The 20,262-nt window shown below is 35.7% G+C and overlaps 1 protein-coding gene across 3 annotated transcripts in view; it reads right to left on the reverse strand.

Annotated features, from left to right (window-relative positions):
- The window catches only part of GSK3B (glycogen synthase kinase 3 beta), a 208,073-nt gene that overhangs the window by 13,671 nt on the left and 174,140 nt on the right, over positions 1 to 20,262 (reverse strand). For all 3 annotated transcript variants that reach the window (XM_036111758.2, XM_036111756.2, XM_036111759.2), the window contains 2 exons: positions 18,664 to 18,850; positions 4,339 to 4,437 (listed from right to left, as the gene is read on the reverse strand). In XM_036111758.2, the coding sequence (XP_035967651.1) occupies positions 4,339 to 4,437; positions 18,664 to 18,850 (286 nt within the window). The remainder of the gene's footprint in view (positions 1 to 4,338; positions 4,438 to 18,663; positions 18,851 to 20,262) is intronic.

Genomic DNA, 20,262 nt, shown 5'->3' on the forward strand with positions numbered 1-20,262 from the left:
CTAGTAAGCCTTGCCTAGTAACATTTAACTTACTCTACCAGTAACTTGGGAAAAGGCAAAAACATCTCTAAGTAGGCCCTGCCTTGTACTGTTTGATATGTTTTATTAGTTGCTTAGAGGCAAAAAACTGTTATGTTTATGAAATGTGTAGATGATATATAATTGTATAGAAAACCCAACATCCTGACACTTAGAACATACTGAGGATTAGGATTTGAAACCCCCATTAATATGGAAGGCAGTTAGCCATCATTAAAATTTGAAGGACTTTTGTGTGTAACCCCAGAATAGGATCACTGTATAGGGGGACAAATTTCAGGGTGAAAAAAGGATAAACTTTCTAACAGAATGATACAAAGATGGAATGTGTTTATTTTTACAGTAATGAGCTTCCAGTTACTGAATATACATAAGCATGGGATAGATGGCTTCTTCTCAGCAGACAGTAAGAAACATGAGCTGAAATCAGTGTGTTTTAAATTTAATAGCAGAACCATTGCACTGAAAGAAACCTTACCCAGAAGACTGATCTACAAAACATAAAGAGAAAACTGCTCTAGTTGAAATTCCCTACCACATCTCACACTTAATTCATGTGGCATTGGACCACATGATCTCTAAAGTGGTTCATATTTGATCAGTAAAACTTTAATTTCTCAAGATTTATTACTCTAAATAGTTTAGGTGAATGGTCTCCCAAATGGAGTAAATAAAAGGATCTGTTGGGGGTGTGGAGAAAATCAGAATTTATATATATATAAAACTTGCATATATATTAAAAAACATATATATGTTAAAATTATATATCATATATACTAAAGTTATATACTAAAATGATATATTATACATAGGTAAAATTATACTTTATGGACTAAGAACAGCATATGTAATTTTCAAGAGTTTCTCATCAGAGCCATGATCAAATATAATGCCTTCTGATACTGAGGTACTTTTTAAAAACAATTTAGAAAGAATATGAGAGTTTTTGAGAAAAAAAAAGTCAACATCCATACCCACTAATTTAACACAACTGCTTTAATTTTTGTATATTTTTATCTTGTCCCTATCCACATGCAAACATTCATTTTGGCAGTTACCAACATGGTACATAAGATCTCGTGAATATTTCTACAAATGTCTATAAGCTACATAATTGATTTTTTTACGATTACATAAAGATGGAAATTTCATAATGTATCGAAACAATTTCTTCCTGTTGACCATTCAGATCAGACTGGCTCTCCTTTTTGTTATTATATAATTATTCCTATTTCTATCTCCATACATGGTAGCTTTCTGTCTTCTATTAGAAGTATCCTAAAGTTAAGATCTCCCAAAGTGGGATTAGTGAACTAAAAAGTATGACCTGTGATGGTTCTTGTTATATATAGTAATGCCTTCCAACAGGTCGTAATCAATTCACCTGCAGTCACTACCTGAACTCTGACTATAACACAAACTAAGTACTTTGTACACTTTATATCTTACTTTTCACAAGTCTATGTAGTGGGTATTTACTATTCCTGTTTTATGGATAAGGAAACTGAAGCCAAGAGAGACAAGAGCACGTATATTTTAAGGTATTAAAGAATATAACCCACACTGCCAAATTCTTATTTAAAAAATATATATACGCATATATACATATTTATTTAAATATAGGCAGCCGTTAATGTCACACAGTCAATTCCTTCATCTAGATCAGCATTTCCTGAGATATGTTTGGTAACATACTTGATTCTCACTACTTTGGCCCCAAAGAAAACTTCTCCCCTGACTATACTGTGGTGTTTTCCCACTGGCTCACACTGAGGGGCACTTAAGAAAGTACCCATATGAGGCTCATTATTACATTTATTGTTGGAATGGTAAAGGGAACTCCATTTAATCTATCTCTTACAGTACCAAACCTGAAGCCCTAAGGGAGAAATACTTCTCAAACAGCAGGCCCAGAAACATTTTGCTTCTCCTAAGCCATCAAGGTGCTTATCTAATGAACAATGGGAAATTTTAACAGGTAACATTCCTTTATTTACTTTAGCCACTAGGAAGCTCAAAGCATTATCTGAAATTCTCTTTGGTAACTATTTATCAAGATATTCAAGGGGCACCTGGGTGGCTCAGTCGTTAAGCGTCTGCCTTAGGCTCAGGTCATGATCCCAGGGTCCTGGGATCGAGCCCCACATCAGGCTCCCTGCTCCGCGGGAACCCTGCTTGTGTTCCCTCTCTCACTGTGTCTCTCTCTGTCAAATAAATAAATAAAATCTTAAAAAAAAAAAAGATATTCAAGGCAGGCATTTTTCTCAATTTTAATTCTGTCCTTAGCCTCAGCCTACTATTCCTCTATTAAATTCCTCATACTCTAATGTACTTCAACTTCAAAGTAAACTCTCAGGATCAGAGGCCAATGTCATTTGACATTTACAATGTCATTTTACAATGACATTTACAATGTCATTTTCCATATTCATGTTGAAATCTGATTTAAATGGCTTTAAGAATATATATATATAGCAATGAAATATTTTGGGGGATCTGCTGTAACTTGTATCGAAGCAACATAAAAATCAGGTTATACTAGGCAGACAATTTGCCCAAAAACCTTACTTTAACTTATTTAGTATCTCACACTAAGGAAATCATTTAAAATTACCCAAAACTTGCCAATCATAATTGGTGCTATTATATTTCTAACTTCATTTTTATTTATAGTCTAAAGCAATTCTAATAAAACTCTTAGAAACTAGCTCAACAAGTAACTGCATTAGTTCAGGGTTAAGGGCTATTTCATGCTTTGAACGATCAACGTAATCTAAAATCTAACTTGGGTTAGGGATTTATTAGGTTTATTTTTATTTTTATTTTTTTAAATTTTATTTATTTATTTGACAGAGAGAGACACAGCGAGAGAGGGAACACAAGCAGGGGGAGTGGGAGAGGGAGAAGCAGGCTTCCCGCGGAGCAGGGAGCCCGATGCGGGGCTCGATCCCAGGACCCTGGGATCATGACCTGAGCCGAAGGCAGACGCTTAACGACTGAGCCACCCAGGCGCCCCTATTAGGTTTATTAATAGCTCACGTAAGCAATTCTATCTTCCTTCTAAATAAATTGGTCATAGTTTTAAAAATCTTATATTTAAAAAATTTAAAGCACAGTTCAGCACATTTGATTTTTACAACATTATTCTAGGAGAGCAATGCCACTCATTTACAGATGGAGAAAACTAGTAAGACATTACTAAAACCAATAAAGTTCAAATGACTTTCTCAAAGTAGCATGTGTTGATGGAACTAGAACTAGAAAGAAACCATTCTTTCCAGACTTTTTCTGGAACGAAGGTAGGACAAGGACATCTTTATTAGCAACGTTCTAAAAAATCTTTGCACAGGAACAAACAACTGTGCGTCGGACAACAGGAGATGGATTATGACCTTACTGTGGAATTCCAAGAACTAATAATGAAAGATTTGATCTCCTGCAGCATCAGTGCCCTTAGGCAAAAATAAGTCTGATCCAACTCAGTTCAATGTTAATAGATGATTTAATGAAAACGGAGTCAGCTTCTGACATCTGCTTTTTAGAGGAGGATAAAAAAGGGTACCAAATTCTGAGCCCAATTGTGCTATTATATTTCTAACTTGATTTTAAATAGCATCCAGCCATTCTTTGGAGAACTTTTAAATTCATTCAAAGGTTGGATATTTTCAGAATATCTGCAATTCTCACTAAATCAGGCCCCATTAACTGGCTAAGAGACCAGCAGTATACCAGAGCTCTAACCTGGGAGACCATGAAGGCATTTTTTTTTTTTTTTAAAGATAGACAAGATCTAGTCATATTCTGATCTAAATCTTAAATGTATTTGCATTACAGTTTTAGTCCTTTCAAATGATTAAATTACACCAATCTGTATTTTATACTTCTTGAAAGTTTGCCTCTCCAGTATACAAATATAATTTACACTCAGAATGACGAAACTAAAGTAAGTTATCTTCAATAATATTACATTTGTACAGATTACTTTCTGCTACAGGCATCTTGTCTGATGTATATTTATCAAGAAATTATAGAGAAAGCATGACTTTAAAGGTAACTAAGATGACAGAATTTAACATTATAATAAGATATTTACAATTTATATATAAAGTATATATGGGGTCCTTTTGCGCTTTTTGGAAATAAAACAACATTTTATTCACATTTATTCATTTGGCTGTGCTATGTGTTTGATACTTGGAGGGTATTAAATGTTCACATGCATCACATGAAATAAAATGGAGGTAATCATATCTTTTTAAAAAAATAGAATGTTTTTAGACAAGAGACTTATGTTCTCACCTGAGGCTGCTGTGGCATTTGTAGGGGTTGAAGCAGCTGCTTGAATCCGAGCATGAGGAGGAATAAGGATGGTAGCTAGAGGTGGATTACTTGACAGTTCTAAAGAAAAGGTAAGACACATATTAGAGCCCATTCTTTTTTTTTTTTTTAAGATTTTATTTATTTATTCATGAGAGACAGAGAGAGAGAGGCAGAGGGAGAAGCAGGCTCCCAAGGAGCAGGGAGCCCGATGTGGGACTTGATCCCAGGACCCTGGGATCACGACCTGAGCCGAAGGCAGACACTTAACCATCTGAGCCACCCAGACGCCCTTAGAGCCCATTCTTAACTTTGTATGTGAAACTACTTTTATTGGTAACAATAAACATAAAATACTTTAAAACACTGGCTTAAAAGAAAAAAAAGACATGATAAACCTACATCTAAAACTAAATCAATGAGCTAGTAATCAACTTAAAAAGATATATTTCCATCTTTCATTAACTTAAATATACTAGGTTTTCCCATATTACTCTAACAATATTTGACTACAGGAATTGAGAGTGATAGAGTCATAGAAAAGAGAATAGGACTAATGTCTGTGTGTGTATGTGTATGTATGCACCACTGCACGCATGGACCAGCCTACCGAACTGTTGAAGTTTCGTCGCTTTATTAAAAATAAGAATGCTTTTATTCCATTCTATTTTACTTTTTAACTCAGTAAGATTGTTACTTTGTTAGTTTTTACCTGCATGTGGAAGTTTCTGTCAATTCTATAGAGTGGCTTTCTTCAAAGAATCCAGTTCTATATACAAGCCTTAAGAAATAATTTAAGATGATATTGGATCTAATGACGTAGACAGATAGCAAGGAGTGTGGTGAGCTTTTACATACAAGTATCTGGTGTTAGCTTTATGTAATGTGACCGTTCTCCTGGTCTTGTGGCGATAACCCTGGTTAATTCTTGTTATTCGAGCATTTACCCAGTGACTGTTCATTTTCATTCTAATAAGTGTTGTAATTTGAAGGGATAACTATACAACCATACTAGCTACAGGAAGACATTATTCTCTGAACTAAAGCATACATTTTGACAATTCACAGATATGGCATGGAATAAAAAAAATTAAGAAATAGTACAATCTTAAAGTAAATTTGCATAACATAAAATTAACCATTTTAAAGATTTTATTTATTTATTTGACAGAGAGACACAGCGAGAGAGGGAACACAAGCAGGGGGAGGGGGAGAGGGAGAAGCAGGCTTCCCGCGGAGCAGGGAGCCCGATGCGGGGCTCGATCCCAGGACCCTGGGATCATGACCTGAGCCGAAGGCAGACGCTTAACGACTGAGCCACCCAGGCGCCCCAAAATTAACCATTTTAAAGTGCATAGTTCAGTGGCATTTCATACATTCACAATGTTGTACAACCATCCACACCTTTGTCTAGTTTCAAAGCACTGTCATTACTCAAAGGGAAACCTTTCAGCAGTCACTCCCCATTCATCCTTCCCACCAGCCCCTAGCAAGGTAAACAGTGTTTTAATATTATAGTTTAAAATGTTTTCTGGGGGTGCTTGGGTGACTCAGTCCGTTAAGTGTCCAACTCAGGTCATGATCTCAGGGTTGTGAGATTGAGCCCTGTGTTGGGCTCCACACTCAGCATGGAGTCTGCTCCTCCCACACTCTCTCAAATAAATAAATAAAATCTTTAAAAACAAATTAAAAAAATAAAAATGTTTTCTGTTGCAAAGCCCCATTATTGACTTATTCAAATTGGCACCTAGATATCTAAATTTTGTACTAAATGATACCAGATTCTGGTTAAAAAACAAAAACCAAAAACCAACAAGCTGAAATGAATGGGAGCAAAAGCCTAAAACTGAGAGAAGACTATTCATTATCTTTTCCCCTTAAGTGAGAAGATGGAGGGCAGCTCCTCAAATTAACAGGTGGAAGACAGTTGGAAAACCACTGTCCTACTGATCAGGTTTGAAGAGATGCTGTTTTCTCAATATCAGCTTTAGTAGCTATACTGGTTCTCACTGAGGAACAGGAAGATCCTAGGTTGTTTTATTTTACATTAGTCCGATTTCAACCCATAATCTTATACCTAGGAAAGCAAGAGAATCCCAATTACCATGGCTGATGACTCTATGGTTCTAGAATAAAAATTAATCGATGTGGTAGTTACTCTTAATTAACCTAAAAGGAAGATTTGTCATCCCGATTACAATTAAAATCTGCTAAAATAGAAAGGCTTCTTTAAAATCCATCCGTCCATCCACCCATCCATACTCCCATCCATCTATCAATACTGAGCAAGAAACAGTATGTTAGTAGGTCCCAGGACAGAGAAAACAATAACTGTCTTTGATCAACAGAAATTGAAAATGGAAGGACAACTACACAAATAAGCTAGCAAGAAAGGCATTCAACCTATTCAGGATAGGAGCACTTTTAAATTAAAAGATCTCTACGAGGGGCGCCTGGGTGGCTCAGTTGGTTAAGCGACTGCCTTCGGCTCAGGTCATGATCCTGGAGTCCCGGGATCGAGTCCCGCATCGGGCTCCCTGCTCGGCAGGGCGTCTGCTTCTCCCTCTCCCGCTCCCCCCTCTTGTGCTCTCTCTCTCTCAAATAAATAAATAAAAATAAAATCTTTAAAAGATCTCTACGACCAAGTGCCCAACATCTAAAAGAAAATCTAAAAAGGAAAAGATGACCAGAGATTTTAAGATAAGGCATTTTGACAAAGCCATTTTTAAGATAATCTTTAAAATAAACTCAATATTGTCACTTTACTTCTGGCCCACGCTGCCCACTTTCTCCCATTCATTTACTCTCTTTTATTACATCACCCATCTTTCTGTGTATCTGTATGCCCAGTTGAGGGGGCATGGTGGTTTTATGTCACACACACACACACAAACACAAGCGCAGGGTTTGAAAATAAGCAACCTCTTTTTACTTAGGGAGGAGACAGCCATTTTGGTCTTGGGTAGGGAGAGAGGGGTAACTAATGAAAGGAAAGAAGGAGAAAAGTGAAGAAAATAAGAGGCAAGAAAAGGAGAAGCTATGGGATCCTGGAGGTTTTACCATATCCAAAGACAAAGAGGAGAGTAAGTAAAGTCCACAAAATAACTAAAAGGACTAGATTCTTAACCTAGAGTCAATGAGTAGCCTTTGGGTGGAGGGGAGAGCTTTTGCAAATTTGTTTGAATCTAACATTCTAAAAGTTAGGAAATTCTAAAACCCCCCAACCTCTGTAACTCACTGTCCTTCTCTTCCTTAATTATAGGAATTCTTTGAGATCCACTGCTTTCCATCTATTAGCTTTCCTCTACTTCAGAGACATTGTTGTCGTAACTTTTGCCTATGTGAAAAGAGGAAGCCTCCTTATACTTTTGCTATAGTCCTGTTCTCTACACTAAAGTCTGTCCCTTTTGTGGGGACAGATTATGGGCACTTCTATGGGGCTGGCACAAAATGGTTGAAATGATTTTTTGCTCATGATAAGTACTACCCACTCCCAGTCTTCCTGTCTATCCATGACAGTGAGTAGTAAGGAAATTGAGACAATGAGTGTGGATACAAACTGCAGGGTGGGTACAAGAATGTAAAAAAGGATTGTATTTTAGAGGACAGGAACAGCAGAGCAAAAGAACCTTACAGGATCAGGGAGAGTGCATGTATTCTTGAAGACAAAGAATAAGGAGTATAAATGAGCCTAAAAATAAAAAGCAAGCTAATATTTATGGAATAAATATGTGTGCTAGGCTTGAGAGTAGGAAGATAATTAAGGGAACAATGAGGTCCATAATACTGAAGTGGGGCTAGCTTTGGAAAAGAGGTAGGAAGAATAAGACAGACCATGTTATCACAGAGACGTGGCTCAAAATAACATGGCAACAGGTTCAGAAGGTTTTAGAAAAGTTAACAATGGTAAAAGTTTCTTTAACCAACCGCAGATGCCATGAAACTGTGCCATCAAAAACCACATAGTAGTTTATCAGGGAATATCAAGAATCTTTTGATAGGGTATCAGTCATTATGTGTTCCATAACCAAACATTTTAATGGACAATTTAAAGAAAAGCCAAATGAATTTAAAAATAGTTATCAATAAAACCAAGATAGGGACGCCTGGGTGGCTCAGTCGGTTAAGCGTCTGCCTTCGGCTCAGGTCATGAGCCCAGGGTCCTGGGATCGAGCCCCGCACTGGGCTCCCTGCTCGGCGGGAAGCCTGCTTCTCCCTCTCCCACTCCCCCTGCTTGTGTTCCCTCTCTTGCTGTGTCTCTGTCAAATAAATAAAGAAAATCTTTAAATAAATACATACATACATACATAAAACCAAGATAGATATCAATCAACCAAAAGGCAGACCAAATTCATTTAACTGAATTTTGCTGCACTGTGGTTTATAATGCAAACGAAAGAAGAAACATTCCCATGAAAAGATAAACAATAAATTTAACCATACCTGACTACCTGATAAAACAATCTTTTAAAATATTAAAACAAAACATAAATCTAGTTGACAAAACCTTAAGTACTCCTTAAAGTTTCTATTCTTCCAAATAGATGAGTCCAAAATTTAATGATAAGAGGTAGATAAGAAACCTTCCTGGTTTTTTGGGGGGAGGAGAGGAAGCAGTGGGTCAGTGGCTATGTAGGGCATACATGTTTGTTCAAACTGTGGATAGTGGGAAAGCTGAGAGAAGCAATCAATGTGTTAACTAGAGGGAAGAAATCAATCCCTTTGTTTACCAGATCTTCTCTTAACAGTGATGTAATAAAATACCCAGTCATCAGGTAGAAAGTTATCTTCTTCATTAGCTTTGAAACTGACCCTGCAGATCTCCAGAAAGGAGTCACTAAAAGAGGCAGACTTACTTTTTCTTCTACAATTAGTTTGAGGTCTTCACATGTGTATCAGGCCTCCTATCTATATATGAAAATTGCCTGTGGCTGTCTATATAAAGTGGTATTTCTCTACAGAAAGGTTTAGACGATTTTCACAATGGCATGCCCATTTGTGTACTTTTTTTGAGCAATAATTCAAATGCTGGGATATGCAACTTGATCTCACACATTACTGAATTCTAATGTTGCTTATTTAGATTTTTTTTTTTTAGATAAACAACCGTATCATAACGGCTCCTCTCCTCTCCTAACAATTTCAAAGTGCCCAGAAAATCCCTGACCAAGTTTCTAACTAAATCCTAAAATTAAACAAATAAATTAATTAGAAGATCAGACAAATAGTAAACAAATAATTACAAGGCTCACTGTTTCTTGGTGATATTAATGATGTTTAATGTGAGGACTACATAATATCCATGACTACTTTGCCTTGGAACTGCCCAAGAGGGAGCACCGCAGTTTATACCAGTCACCCAAAAATGTCTGAATGCATTTAGTATACTACATTTATAGAAGTGATATATTTTGAAAGGTATCTAGCAAAATGCTAGTATTTTAAAAGTTCTGGGGATTAAAAAGAATAGACCTTAATAACCTAAAAATCTTACATTCTCAATTCCATTCTTGATGGAGTATAATAAATGTAGCATTACTATGAATTACTTTAGCTAATAACCTTTTGAGGCATCTAAAAATAATACTAATATTTTGAATCCTGGGAAAGTGAGTCTGTGTTTTCTGTATCCATTTATACCATGATTTTACATATTCTCACCCTATCGTGGTGTTTAGCTCCCTCAGTCCTTTCCTTTCCTTTCCTCCCTCCTTCGTCTTTCTGAATTCAATTCATTTTTATAATCAGCATTTGGGAGCTGAAAGTGTCCTTGAATATTCTTTACTTCAACTTTTTTTTAAGTGAGGAAACTAAGAGATAGTACCTTGGTCAACGTCTACAACTAGTTAAAGACTGAGAACCAGACTTTAGGTCTGACTTACCTCCTTTCATCTGCAATACTGCATATATTTATTGCCTTGGTTATATATCATATACTACCAGTGTTCTGGTCTTCTTGGAAGTATATCTGTCTAAACCACACAAAGAACTTTAAGATACTAGTTTTTGACTGTTTGTTTCTATACATTCCACATTCTTCCCAGTAGTATGGTCAAAGAAACAGAGTGGACAAAATCATCTCAGGGAAAAATGATAATTAATTCTCATAAATAATTAATAATTTAGATCCTAAAATCTTGAATACAGTCAACATTTTTGTTATTAGTTCCTCAGCTACCTGAATTAAGAGACTTATCTGCCTCCTTTCAGTGCACTCAAGAATTTTCTCAAGTTCTCCCTGTAGTGTATTTCCACTGGTTTAGCATTTTAATACCTAGAAGAGTACAACTTGCTTATCTCGAAAATTTACTCTTCTAGATTATTTATGAAATATTAAAGAATAATTTTGACATCAACTCCCTTGATAAAAGTATGAACAACTCTATTTCTTATTTATTTACCAGAATAATCCACTTATTTAAAACCAAATTTCCTCAAGTCCGTTGTTCTATAAAGGCCTTTTATAGTCATTTTCACTCAAAAGAACACGCAATAGGGAACAGGGATAACCACATAAAAAGTTTACAGTTCAGTTTTTTTTGAAAAAAGTAGAGGGGTACTGCAAATTAGAACAGTTTATGAGTTTCACTTTGTGATTTGATTCATATCCTACATATAAATCAAGAGTTTCTATCTTATGTAAATTTATCCTTGCTATTATAAATTATAATAAGTCTAAACCAAAAAACCCCAACTCAGGGTGTACAGTAATTTGAGAATAATATGGGAAGAATCATCACCTCAGGTCGCTGAAATGCTGTAGTAGCTATTTAATTAATTAATTAATTTTTAAAGATTTACTTATTTTAGAGAGAGAGAGAGAGAGAGAGAATGAGCATGAGTGGGAGGAACAGAGGGAGAGGGAAAGAAAATCTCAAGTGGACTCCACACTTAGCGCAAAGCCTGATGTGGAGTCAATCTCATGACCCTGAGATCACGACCTGAGCCGAAATCAAGAGTCGGATGCTTAACCTACTGTGCCTCTCAGGCGCCCCTACTGTGGCCATTTTAGATGTAGCTGAGGATAGGCAGGCTAAAAGAAAATGCCCAGGACATAGAAAGGCAGATAAGCAGGTGGCTGACCATATTTATGTGTATCACTATTCTATAACAGGAATATTGGTTTAAAATTCATTGCTACAAAGATTAGGGAACCTCCTAATGATGATAAATAATGATTTACAGTAATTAAAAATTTTTTTAATTCCATACAATGAATTTTATAAATAAGTAATCTACTGCTTTCAAATGAAGAAGTATAACCCTTTGATGAACTGGGATTCTAGAACACTTGCTTGTATTGTTCATCCCCAACTTATTCGCAATTCCATTTTTATCACTTCCCATTCTGTAACATATGGCTACACTCTTTTTAAAATCTCTCTGATCCTTTTCCTATTTCTTCTTTTTTTTAAAGATTTTATTTATTTATTTAAGAGAGAGACAGCACAAGCTGGAGGGGCAGAGGGAGAGGGAGAATCTCAAGCAGACTCCATGCTAAGTTCAGAGCCCCAACTCGGGGCTGGATCCCAGGACCCTGAGATCATGACCTGAGCTGAAACCGAGAGTCAGATACTTAAACAACTGCACCACCCAGGCACCCTTTTTCCCTATTTTTTTGTTTTTTCTATTTTTGTCCTTTTTTCCACTTGCTTTCTGGAACCTCTTTGCTATTTCATCTGCTTTCCTCATGTGCAGGTACTCTTGCCCCTTGACCCCAAGACATCCAATTTGCCTGAGTTTGCATGGTGCTCCCTGGCAGCCCCAAATATCCTATTTTAACTCTCATTTAAGCAGTTCTTCCTTCTTCTGGCCCAGCCAATAAGCCACCACTCCTCTATATCTCCCCACAAAGCTATCAATCTCTCAGATAACCCAGCTAAGTAGTAAAACAGTAAACTCTTCAAACTAAATCATACTAATTGTTTGATAATCTTTACACATCTTTGCTCAACCCCCAACTTGTCCTATGCCCTCGGGGGAAAATGTTTGCTAAAATAACTTTACTTGGTAAAATTTCATACAATTTAGGTAGAAAATTGGTATTGGGGATGTGTGGTGGGATTAACAGGAGACTCACATTTAAACATACAAAGCAACCTATTTCCCAATATATTCCAGCCTTGGAATAGGCAAGGAATTGGTGAATAAAGAAAATAATGATCCCTGTTGGAATTTCCTGATTCCACCTGCTTCCTAAGGTCTGATTCAGTTATGTCCCATCTTTGAGATACAATGACCGAAGGAAAAGAGGGTGTGCCAAAGGTCTGTCCAGGTTTCCAATGTCTAGATGCAGAGAGTATCAGTCAGGGGGTCCCAGAACAATGAAGCCCCAGTGCCAGAAAAATGAGACATCTGATAATCTGACTTGTAGACCCAGGAGGTCAAAAGGATCTCCAAGTTTTCTGTCCCATATCTGTTCATCTCTCTTCCTCCTCTAGCTGATCACAGAAACACTTGTTTTATTTTTTTTATAGATTTTTTAATTTGTCTGAGACACAGTGAGAGAGGGAACACAAGCAGGGGGAGTGGGAGGAGAAGCAGGCTTCCTGCCAAGCAGGGAGCCCGATGTGGGACTCGATCCCAGGACCCTGGGACCATGACCTGAGCCGAAGGCAGACACTTAACAACTGAGCCACCCAGGGGCCCAGAAATACTTGTTTTAATTATATGAGTATAATACTAATTATCATTTATAGCTAATTACTCATGGCATAGTAATAAACATCAAAGTGCAGTTAGCTTTGTTGTTAAAGCTTTACTTTAATATAAACCTGTGTTTTACTCAAATGTTTAATCTTCATAGAAAGGGTAGGTTTACCTGACTAATTAAAACAACACTAGGGGTGCCTGGGTGGCTTAGTCAGTTAGGCATCTGCCTTTGGCTCAGATCATGATCCCAGGGTCCCGGGGTCGAGCCCTGTGTCGGGCTCTCTGCTCAGTGGTGAGCCTGCTTCTCCTTCTCCTCCTGGCTTGTGCTCTCTCATTATCTCTGTCTCTCTCTCTCTTCAAAAAAAAAAAGCCCAACACTAACAGCAACTAGAAGGAACATTAGAAATGTCTAATAAATATTGGTTGCATGAATCAATACTGTGTTTACTTAAAAGTGGCATGTGTCACTCAAACATTCATTGAACACCTACTACATGCAGACAAGGATTTATCTTTATTTCATTTGGGGGAATTAGCACAGACTTCATGAAAATTTGTGAGGATGGAGGAGGGTTTTACAGCAGAACTTCACTAACACCCTCCCACCCTTAGTGTTTCCTATCTCTGGACTCTCTCTAGCTATACAACCAATTAGGTGATTGATTCTCCTTTTTTCAAGCTCTTGTATTATCCAGAGTTATTCTGATCATTCATTAATCGCTATTAAATAATATGTGCTTTGAAGTTGCATCTGCACAACAGTTACATCTTTGCCTTGGTAAACAAGATCATCATTCGAAGCACTGATCCAAAATTAGAATACAGAGGATCAAATATAACATCAAATAACACTTCTTTCCCGGGCAGCTGTGTCCTTATACAGAAACACTGTTCAAGTGTAATACTGATGTAGAAGGAAAGGGAGAAAATACTACCGGTGATTACAGCTCAGTTTCAGAATGGCTGCAAGGATAGGCATTTTAACGCTTAAAAAAGAAGGGCCATATCTCAAAATGATGGTACTTTCAATTTAATACATTTAGTTTTATGGAAAATAATTTCAAGGACATAATTACAGAGTTCATTTGAATAGATACAAAGACTCATGTACATCCTTTTCACTGATATGCAGTGAGTCACAGAAATACTTGGGAGCTGTAGAGATTGCATACTACATCTACACACACCACATCCAAATATATACATATTCTTTAAATCCTCAAAGATATATATATGTACATGCAGACATACAGAGAACCATAGTTATGTTTCATATTCTGGGCAAATATAACAATTTGAAATGTTAAAATAAAACAATCTTCATACCTTTTTAAAAACTTGTAAATATCACACATGTATAAATAAAGTTTGAACCAAATTATTTATTCTTCTTCAAATTGAGCCTTTACTTTAAAAGGCATATGTCAAAGCTGAAGTTAAAAAAACTTTAGAGACTTTTAAGGACGTTAAAGTTAGTTGAGTCTATTAATTTACAATATAAAAACTGCCTGTTCATAAAAGTCTTTCCAATATTTTCAAGACCATATTCTAAAATCTAAGCCAATTTATTTTCATGTCCATTTGTTTTATGAGTGTAATTTATTAGAGAACAGGTAAATAGCATTTACCAGGTCGTGATTCATTATATTGCAACAAACTCAGGACAACAATGCACAATGAAAAACCACTTCACATCCACTAGGATGGCTATTAAAAAAAAAAAGAGAGGAAAATAAGTATTGGTGAGGATGTGGAGAAGTTGGAACTCTGGTACATTGCTGGTGAGAACGTAAGACATGCAAACCACCGTGGAAAATAGTTTGGCAGTTCCTCAAAATGTTAAACATAGAATTACCACATGACTCAGCAATACCTAAAAGAATTAAAAACAAGTATTCAAACAAATACTTGTAAACAAATGCTCCTAGCAGCACTATTCACAATAGCCAAAAGGTATAAACAAACCAAATATCCATCAATAGATGATGGATAAACAAAAATGTGGTGTATCCATACACTATGGATTGAATGTCTGTGTCCCCCTAAAATTCATATGCTTAAGCCCTACTCCCCAATGTAATAGTATTTGGAAATGGGCCCTTAAGAGGTAATAAGGTCATGAGGGTAGAACTGACATGAATGGGATTAGTGGCTCTATAAGAGAAACAAGAGAGGTAATCTCTTTCTACCATATGAGGATACAGTAAGAAAGTAGCCATTTGCAAACCAGGAAGTAGGCCCTCATCAGAGATCAAATCTACGAGCATCTTGATCTTGAACTTCCTAGCCTCCAGAACTCTGATAAATGAATGTTTGTTGTTAAGCCACATAGTCTCTGGTGTTTTGTTATAGCAGCCTGTACTGATTAAGACATAATACAATAGAATATTATTCAGCCATAAAAAGGAATAAAATACTAGTACACTGCTACAACATGGACGAACCTTGAAAACGTTATGCTAAGTGAAAGAAGCCATACACAAAAGGTCACATAATATATTATTTCATTTATATAAAATATCCAGAATAGGTAAGTCCAGAAGTAGGAAGCACATTGGTGGTTGCCAAGGGTTGGAGGAGTAGTTAATGGGACTGACTGCTTAATGGGTATGGAGTTTTCTTTAGGATCAATGAAAATGTTTTGGAACTTGATTTAGGTGGCAGTTGTACAACACTGTGAATATACTAAATAAAGTAAATTGAATTGTTTACTTTAAAATGGCTCATCTTATCTGAATTTTATCTGTTTTCAAAAAAGCTTAGAAATTCATAGAAAAACAAATTTAGTTGTTTTAAAATTTTATTTTCTTTAGTAATAATGAAAAATTATCAGCCAGTGACCAAAGAATCACATGTAGTTATTTCAAAAATGGTACATATGGACAGTGAAACAGAATCCTGGATTTTTAAATCTGATTAAATATAATGTTTAAGTAATATCTCAATTTTGATCAACACATACAAGTGCATTATAGAGTATGTACCTAATATGTCTGAATATAAGAATTATTCTCCAAAATGTATCCATCATAAATATCTTGTTGTGTTTGGGGTTCTATCAAGTTGCTTACTTGACAAAAGGCTTCCTTGATTCATGTATTTTGAGAAACAAAGTACTTTTTGGAGAAGATATTTAGTGTGAATAAAACCATAATCAATGCTGGTTTGGGAAACTCTAAGTTCACCTGACAGAACTGGTTTTAAAAAAAAAAAAAGGAGACAAATAAATTTAACATTAACTTAGTACTTTCTGATGCCAAGATTCCACAGTTGCAAGTGCTGCATGTCATTGTATACAGAGCCTTTTAGAGACCACTTTAAAAAGCAACCCAGCAGATAGTTATATGTACAGATAATAAACAGCTATCTACAGTACAAAAACAAAATAAAACAACTTATGAAAATGGATACTTATAGAATTTCCAGTAGTGGCCTCATACAGATTCAAAAACTGCTTCATATCAAAAAATTTATGATACTTCAAAATGCAGCTCTACTGATGACAAAGACACAGATGTAAAAGCCGCCTGGGTGGCTCAGTTGGTTAAAGCGGCTGCTTTCGGCTCATGTCATGATCCCAGGGTCGTGGGATCGAGCCCCACATCGGGCTCCCTGCTTAGCGCTCCCTCTCCCTCTGCCTGCCTCTCTGCCTACTTGTTCTCTCTGTCAAATAAATAAAATCTTTAAAAAAAAGTATTAATAAAATTGTTTTATGAAACTTGAGAGGTAAAAAAGTAAAGTTCCTGAATAAATATTGATTTTATATAATGCATAATTTTAAATACATTTGAGTTAACCAAAAGAAACCTTTTTGGGATATTCTTAATGGGAGAGTAGAGTATCACTTTATATTCAGGGATTATCAGTATATGCATTAGAGAAAAGATTGAAAAGAGCTACACTATAAAATCTTATAGTGACTAATTTGAATGCTAAAAGTGATTATTTGGGGACTGTGATTTTAATTTTCTCTATACTTCTTTTGCATTTTCAACATTTTCCTTAATATATATGTACGACTCTTGATTAAAACAAAGCAGTAAAAATTGAAAATAAAACTTACTTTCTTAATGACACAAAATCATAGAATCTTTGCTCTAGAAGAGTCTAACCTATAGCCAAATTGTAATAATCTTATCTATAACATTTGACATCATCCAGCTTTTTCCTGATATAAAGATGGGTATTTTGGAAAACAAACAAACAAAAAAAACTTGTTCCACTGTTAAACAACTGAAAACTTCATTGATTCATCAATTTTATTTAGTCTCTATCTATGCCAGGGGCTGATGTTTGTATAATAAACTCAAATATGTACTGTTTTCTAATTTTCTGCTACTACTATTTTCAATTTTATAATCAGGAGAAAGAACACAGGTCTACACCTTTCTTTAGAAGATAATCTATGAGGTATTTTTAGACTGTTCTGAAAAGTTCCTTAAGTCTTCACTTTTCCAGAATCTATAGTCAATTCTGTTCCTTTGTATACCCTACCCGCCATTCATTAACATCTTAAAAATGGCGTAGGACCTAAAACAACATTCCAAATGATTTCTGATCAGCCCTAGTCAGAATTAATGCCAGGATATCTGAACATTTTTCCTTTATGAATGTAGTTTAAGACTATATCAGCACTGCTAGTAGTTACATGTTATTGACTGCTTAAGATTATAGTCAATGGAATCATCCAAGTCTATTTTACTAGCAACTCACGTCTTCCAAATCTACTGCTTAAGCAATGCATTTTCCCACTTTGAATTTTAGAAAAGTTTAAATATGGGAAGAAAATTCATCTTAGGATAAAGGAACTATACCTATTTCCTGGTCATAGAAAGCTCTCCATCTCCCTTCTATATTTTTAAGTTTGACTAAGCTGACTAATCAATCAATTGACTATTTATTGCTTATTTTATCTCTAGGAAATTGTACACTTTTAATGTTCAGTTTATGAAGAAAATCACAGCATCAAAGGCAGTGTAGTTGATTAAATGAATCACTTAGGGTCTTAATCAGAGAGGAAAGAAAAGTGGACACACAAGTGATTAAGAAATGATGACTCTACCTGGGTCTTTTAGAAACCACCAGTGCACAAACTCTGTTTTTCCTCTCAACATTTTCTGAGCAGCATCAACGGTGCCAAGCCCCAGAAGGCAAGAGAATTCTCTACCTACATCCCTTATATAAGTTCTAAGAAAGAGAATTCTAGAATTCTAGTTTTCCTTCTGTTTATAAGATATCTGACTTTATACAAATATAGCCACCAATTTATTTCCAGGTTTAAAAAATTTGATATAAATCCTTGGGAAGCAAGAAATGCATATAACATTCTAAGTTTCAAATACAAATTTGAAAGTTAAATTGTACATTAGTCTTAATAGTGAAATCTCTATAGCTTCTCATGTGCCAAGATTTATTATAATCTGCCAAAAATGAGAGAAACTACGTCTACTGGAAAAATTTTATCTGCCACTATTTTGTTCAAAACCTTACAAGTAGTAGCCTAATAAGTGGTTAGAAAGGATGTTTCCTACCTGTGTAAGTACTTAATATGCCCACTTTTGTCCTACACAGATTTTAACTAAAAGAATGTCACTTCAAACACATATGTAGCTTTCTCAGAAATGGTAAAAAACAGAACTAAGTGTTTGGAATTACCTTGAGTGGTGAAGTTGAAGAGTGCAGGTGTGTCTCGCCCATTTGGTAGTTTGACATTTGGGTCCCTTAATTCATCAAAAAATGAATGTGCACAAGCTTCCAGTGGTGTCAATCGGGCAGTTGGTGTATACTCCAGCAGACGGCTACACAGTGCAATTGCTTCCGGTGGAGTCCGGGGTCGGAAGACCTGCAGTACAAAAAAAGGCAAAGAACAATTAATGCTTTATTGTAAGAATCATAGCAAATTACCTTTGAGTATGAGTTCATTCCCACCACTTACAACAACATGGTTGCATTTGCAAAAGGAACCTTCTAGAATGAAAAGAGTTAACTGCATATGATTCACCACACTGAGGTGAACAGTTAATTACAAACTATATGAGAAAAGCTCAGAGAAAAAACTAGGGGAAATTAAAAAAAATCTACATTTGCTAATCATAAAGCAGTACAATTAAATATGTACACAAAATACGATATGATAGGCACAAGAGAAAGGCTGAGTTCTGGAGGCAAGCACAACTAGAAGAATATTAAAATTTTTAAAAAGTTTTGACTACTGTGGCAGTAAGAAAAAGGTTGCCTCTTGTGTGTGATTTTTAGCAGAACAATTGTTACTAATGAATAGCACTACTCAAATTTGGCAATATTTTTTGAAAAAGAAAAGCTATTTACTTTAGGTCTAGAAATGCTAATGATTTGGTATTATCTCTTCAATAAACAGAGTCTATCTTATTTGAAGAAATTCTTGAATACCCAGAATTTGACAAAATGTCTGAAACTGTTTTCTCAAAGAATAGCTGTTATCACAAAAGCTGTTATCACACATGGCCAGATTACCCTCATTTGAATGAATATTCTAGGGTCTTAATTAGGGAGACGGGAATGTACTTTTCATTAAGTGCATTTCATTAAGAGACATTAACTCACAGAAAAAGTCAACTGAAGGCTGTGTTGAAGCAAAATGCAAATAAATTAGTTTGCTTAAAAGAACAGAAAGCTTTCTACACATCTATGTCTTAAAACTCCAAATAGATACATAAAACTATGAAAATAACTTTGTTCTAAATTAAGGACAGTTGAATAAAAGCAGAAAGGGGAAAAACAGAAATGAACATAAATAGATAGACAGAAAGCCTTTGAAACTAAAGAAAAATGAAACATATATCCCTTGATAGGGGGAAAACAATCAAACAGAAGGTGTGGTTGTGGTAGTGGACAGACATATAAAGAGAGGCAGACGTGTATAAAGGGAGAGAAATAGTGAGGGAAGGACATGTGGATTGTGATGAGGATGGAGGAGCCTGGGAGTAAGGTTTCCTAATGAGAATGGCTCATGTAACATCTAACTATCACTTAGGCTGAAGGTAGCAGAACTAGTTACTACTATAGAGCTCATTACTTTTCAAGAGACTATAAGAGTACTTTCTACAGTGAAAACCTTTTTTTTCCCTTTAGTTTTTACACAAAGTTTATTACTAATAAAGATATTTTCCACGGAAATTGAGAAATTGGTTTGGGTAGGATCCCAGGAATTTATTTCAGAGCATCAAAGACCTTATTTATTTGACTGTATTAGAAAACCCTCTGTACGGTCAAAAA

The sequence above is a fragment of the Halichoerus grypus genome, chromosome 1, assembly GCF_964656455.1.
Source record: "Halichoerus grypus chromosome 1, mHalGry1.hap1.1, whole genome shotgun sequence".
Lineage (NCBI taxonomy): Eukaryota > Metazoa > Chordata > Mammalia > Carnivora > Phocidae > Halichoerus > Halichoerus grypus.